We start from the raw sequence: 5,694 nt of genomic DNA, 5'->3' as shown, positions 1-5,694 counted from the left end.
CACAAAAACAAAGACAAAAGATCAGTTTCTTTCCCTCTAAATTTGAGCAATCTACCTGGGAGCACTGATCGCTACCTTCTGCAGAGGAACTTCTGACATGGGAGCTAAAAAAAAATATTAATCTTGGTATTTGGCGACCCGGAAAGAAGCTTCGTGATTTCCCAGGTCGCTCGTCAGCTTTCCCGCAACTGATCGTTCATGAGTGGAAAAAAAGTAGATTTGGCCATTTTGCCAGTAGAAAGTCGAGTCCTGAGAATATTGCTGCCGGCGTAATTTGAAACTTTAAGAACTTTACGGAAAATATTTCTTATATAATGTTTTAAAGCAATGCATTGATAAAAGGTTATTGATACGGTATGCAAAAAAAAAATTGATTCTTGCACCCATCAGGAGGCCATCTTAATCAAGTTGAAAACGCGTGACATTGTATATGTATTGTAGTTGCATGATGTTTCAAGTACTCCCTGCATAATGCCTAACGGCGCTGCAGGTATTCAAGTCAACAAAAAAATTATATTTTCATTGGCTGATGCTTTAATGAAAAAGGTTTTCATATTCTTTTGTATTAAAACGTTAAAAAAGGAACTGACGATTTATACAAATTTATTTATGTTTTTCTTTTGCTAAGATAGCTGTTGTGTAAATTTTTGTTTTATAAATATAGCTCCAGTTCGGTGACATGACCAGAAGTTTCTCTCGAGAATATGTTTTGCGTGGTGGCGTTCCTCTTAGGCCGACCTGCAGAATCTTCGTTTGACTGGCAGAAAACCGCTCCTAAGTTTCCTTTTCTCAATTCCCTCTCGTGCTCCTTTCTCCTCTTCTCCACACAGCAGCGGGCCTCTGAGCTGCTTCCCGCAGAAGGCAGGAGGATATCTCCTTCAATCCCGAAGAGTAAACAATTATTGAGAAAGTTTCCTTCTCTCCTCACGTTGGTCGGCCTTTAATGCGTTAACATTAGAACGCTCGTTTTGACAAAAACATGTCTGTGTCTGTCGTTTGTTGGCGCCTAAGAGAGAGGGAGAGGAGAGGAAGAGGGTGACGCACGCGACGCTCTCATTGGTCCGAAGCACCGACGTCAGCACGCGTCAACCTCTCCTCTCTCCTCGGCGCTAACACACTGACTGACACCGCCGAGTTCTAGTCAAAACAAGCCATTTCGTTTTCGTCAAGGTCACGCTCACAGCTGGCGCGGAGCCAGAAAGGAGGACGCGCCGCGGCGCGGTAGCATGCGAATGTTTCCAGTCAGTCCCTGCTACATAAAAAAGCCTGACTGCTGAATTTTCCTGCGTCACTAAAGAAGGACACCGTCAGTCGCAGATACAGCTCAACTACTGCATCAAATTTCGGCATGAACTCGTGTTTTCACTGTTTGCACACAAGTTACAACCGAACGATGACGCAGCACTCCTCTCCAAACTGTGGACTACGGTGACCTTCTTTAGTGGCACAGTAAACTTCAGCACTTAGGCTCTCTTATCTAGGAGGTGTTGACTCAGTTGCCGCTCTGCCGTCACCTGTTGTTCTTCAATCTCAGTTTCCGTACCTAGCGGTGCGTGGGCTGTGATGTGTGCGTGTAGGTAAAACGATGGAAGTGGCTCCCTGGAAGAGTGATAGGATAGCGGTTCTTTGCACAAGTGGTATGAGTTGGGTTCTTTCCACGAGTTATATGAATGACCATATCTAAGAGTGTGGACGTAGAGTGCAGAAAAAGGGCGACAAAAGGGCAAGATCCGTTTGTAGATTCTTATGAAATGTGTTAGTATTACCATTGGGAAAGGCTGTAATGATGTCATCAATGCGGCGACAAAAAAGAGGAAGAAAATCGGAGGAGACGAACGGAGAAAAGAGGAAGAAAGAGAAGTGGGGGAACCAGGAGATTTGGGCCGAGAGCGGACGCATTCGGAAAAGCTTGGCTCCGGTATACACCGGCGAAGCTGTCATCGATAGAAGTCTGCCGAGCTGTCCTCACCACCAAAACTGAACTGCAAGCCTGGCTCAAGAGCGAACCGGCAAAGTCATCCCAACAACCTGTTGGCTGATCACCATCGGTGCGCTGACAGCTGGAGCCAAACGAGCCCGGCTTCCACCACCGGTCAAGGCGCCTAAACCTAGCGCAAGCCAGTGCCAAGCTCGGCAAGTCGGACTTTGGACGTACGCCCCTTTCTTTTATTGACTTTCTAATAAGTTTCCTTTTTTTTCGTGGATTCGGAAAGTAGAACATTAACTGGGTGCAAATATATTTCTTTCATATCAAATATCAGACGGACCTTTCAGTTTCCTTTCTTTTTACCATAAAGAACCTGACAATAACTGGCGTCCGCGACAGGACACTGATGATCATCCGTCTGGTTTTTGCTACAACATATAAGTTATGGATTTAAAGGAGTTGATGGCCCTAGGTGAAAAGCTGGGGATTACGGGAACAGAATTACGAACATGGGTTGATCAAAAACGAGCTCTGCAAAGAGAGGACAGAGTGGCCGAACGAGAAGCTCTCCGACAGAAAGCGGAACTGGAGGAAAAATCGGAGAGAACGCTCCAGCTTAAGCTTAGGTTGATTGAGGCCGAGGGGTCGGCAAGTGACAGGCATGGTGCAGGCGGTGGTGAAGGACCCCAAAGAGTTACTGCGTCACAGTATATCAGTCCCCATAAGCTAATGCTGTCGTTTGACGACCAAAGAGATAACTTGGATGCGTACCTGAAAAGATGTGAGGTTTTAGCCATGGGACAGGAGTGGCCAAGAGGAAAGTGGGCCACTGCATTAAGCCTCTGCTTGGTGGGTGAGGCCCTAAAGGCATTGGGAAGGATGTCCCCGGACGACTCCTTAGATTATGAGAAAGTAAAGATGGCACTTTTACAGCGGTTTCGCTTTACAACCGAAGGATATCGCGAAAGATTCTGAGGAAGCTCTCCAAATGACGGCGAGACAGGCAGCCATTACGCCGCGAGGCTAGAGGGATTATTCGATCGCTGGGTGAAGAAGGGCCTTCGTCCCAAAATGTGCGGCGATCTGCGGGACCTTGTGATCGCAGAACAGTTCATCAACGGCTGTCATTTAAAGCTGGCTGTGTTCCTCAAGGAGCGGAGTTGCAATACACTTCCCTTGATGGCCGCGGCAGCGGATAAGCTCATGGAAGCGCACAGGCAAGACAATCTGGCTCACTTCAAAGAGGACCATAGCCAGAGGAATAATGATTTAAAGAGTGACCTGCCAAGTATCAACCAAGAAACAAAAATCAGGTGTTTCTTGTGCGGCAGAGTTGGTCACCGAGCGACCGATTGCGTGTCCAGAACAGAACAGCGACACCTAGTATGTCAAGTTAGTCAGAGATCGGGACACGATGCCAAAGCATGCTTTCAGCGGAAGGGCGGAAAAACTCAGCTCTCATGCTTTATGGTACCTGAATCTGGAAGTACAGGATGCGAGTGTGAAGAAAGTCACTTGCATAACGATGAAACGCACGGTGTGGAGCATATCAACGAAGCACTCGTGACTGTGGTGTGCGATAAAATGGAGCAACAACCAAAGAGACGCATGCCAGTAGAACAAGGACTACTAGACGGACAACCCGCTAAGGTGTTACGAGATACTGGCTGCAACGCCGTTATCGTACGGAGAAAGTTGGTTGGTCCTCAGCGCCTGACGGGCAAACAACGCAAAGTGGTCCTAGTAGACGAAACATGCAGGTTGTTTCCAGAAGCAATCGTTAGAATTGAGTCGCCATACTTTACTAGAGAGGTAGTAGCAAAATGTATGGACGAGCCACTTTATGATGTAATTATTGGCAACGTTCAGGGAGCCAAGGAGGTATTAGACCTCGATCCAAACGGGAGAAGTGGGGATGAGGATGATGCAGCAAAGATCTTGCAACTGGACAGGAACATACTCGCCGCACTGAAGAGCCATGTTCCTGCAACTCCAAATCCCACACCCAGCGTCGGGATTGAAGATGTCACGAAAGGCGTCATTGAAAGAGAACAGTTAAAAGACACGTCATTAGATATCTGCCGCGGAAGGATTGCCGACACTCACGTGACAAAAGGGGGCAACACCTACAATTTTCATTTAGGCGAGGGAGTTCTCTTCCGCAGTTGCCTCCTCACAAACGGGAAGGAGTTCCGCCAAGTGGTGGTCCCCAGAACGTTGCGCCACCATATCCTCAGTCTGGCTCATGATATCGTAATGGCAGGCCACCAGAGTATCAAGCGTACGAGTGACAGAGTCCTAGAATCCTTTTATTGGCCCGGAGTCTTAGCAGATGTTAAGCGGTTTGTGCGTTCGTGTGACCTGTGCCAGAGAACGATTCCTAAAGGAATGGTGTCGAACGCACCTATGGGGTGCATGCCCATCATTGAGACACCTTTCGAACGAGTTTCTATCGACCTCATTGGACCGCTGTCGCCCACTTCTAAGAATGAGAATCAGTTCATACTCACCCTAGTGGATTTTGCGACTGGATACCCAGAGGCCGTCGCCCTACCGTCCACTGACTCAGAGACAGTAGCGGAAGGGTTAATCGAAATTTTGTCCAGAGTGGGTCTACCAAGTGAGATTATTTCTGACAAGGCTACGAGCTTTACCTCGGAGTTGATGAATGAGGTAACGGAGCTGCTCTCGATCAAGCACTTATTGTCTGCCCCTTACCATTCCAAGTGCAATGGTCTGGTCGAATACTATCACGGTACGCTCAGGCCAATGCTGAAAAAGATGTGCGAAGAGAAACCTCAGTCTTGGGATGAATACTTGGCTCCGGTGCTCTTGGCCTATCGCGAAGCACCACAGGCGAGTATAGGTTTTTCTCCTTTTGAGTTGATTTATGGACGACACGGACGAGGCCCATTGTCGGTTCTGAAAGAAATCTGGACGGAAGTAACAATCAGCCCGGAGCTGAAGACGACATATTGCTACGTCTTAGAGCTACATAGTCGGTTAGAGCAAACAATTGAATTAACTCACCAGAAGCTGGGGGAAACACAACAGAGTCAAAAGCGACATGATGACCGCAACGCGAGAGGCCGACAATCAAAAGTAGGAGATCGGGCCCTGAACTTGCTACCTACCAGCCATAACAAATTGCTTATGCAATGGAAAGGTCCCTTTCCCGTGGTCGAAAAGAAAAGCGAGGTCGACTACAAGTTAAATTTAGGTCATACAATGTTTTTCATATAAATATGTTAAAGCGGGCACTTGCGGAATTGCCTATTCTTAAAAGTGCAGACTTCTCAAAAGAGTTTGTCCTAAGAACTGATGCCGCCGAACACAGCTTGGGGGCGGTGCTTATGCAAGAACATGAGGGGACACTGCATCCTTTAGCGTACTCCCGTAAGCGACTCCTTCCGAGAGAGGACAACTTTTCTGCGATTGAGACAGAGTGCCTGGCACTCGTAGGGCGGTGGAAAAGTTTCATCCGTACTTATACGGTAGGCATTTCGTGGCGCAAACAGACCATCAGCCGCTTCATTACTTAGACAAAGCAAAGCAACTCAAGAGTCGCGCGCTCCACTAAAGTTCGTTGTTGCAACAATATTCCTTTCGAATGGAACACATGTAGCACACCTAAAGCGTAGGCTGATTCCATTGGTTGGTTGTGATTTTTGTACTTGACAAAGGAACACATCATTACGAATTTTTGGTTTTTTTTTTAAGAAAAAAAACTTAAAAGGGGGGCCATTGTAAGGATGTCATCAATACGG

The 5,694-nt window shown here is 47.2% G+C and overlaps 1 protein-coding gene across 1 annotated transcript; it reads left to right on the top strand.

Moving 5' to 3' along the window:
- The first annotated feature begins 2,998 nt into the window (after positions 1 to 2,998).
- On the top strand, positions 2,999 to 5,170 carry LOC120841265. The gene has a single exon (XM_040212123.1). The coding sequence runs from the start codon at positions 2,999 to 3,001 to the stop codon at positions 5,168 to 5,170; it is 2,172 nt and encodes a 723-aa protein (XP_040068057.1).
- Positions 5,171 to 5,694: the final 524 nt, after the last annotated feature.

This window comes from Ixodes scapularis, unplaced genomic scaffold, assembly GCF_016920785.2.
Source record: "Ixodes scapularis isolate PalLabHiFi unplaced genomic scaffold, ASM1692078v2 PGA_scaffold24__2_contigs__length_7659602, whole genome shotgun sequence".
Lineage (NCBI taxonomy): Eukaryota > Metazoa > Arthropoda > Arachnida > Ixodida > Ixodidae > Ixodes > Ixodes scapularis.
The sequence above is the reverse complement of the archived record's forward strand: the minus strand, read 5'-3'. Positions and strand labels throughout refer to the sequence as shown.

Bases quoted from the DNA above. Each gene is read 5' to 3' on its own strand.
- LOC120841265 (XM_040212123.1), top strand. From the start codon at position 2,999: ATGTGCGGCGATCTGCGGGACCTTGTGATCGCAGAACAGTTCATCAAC.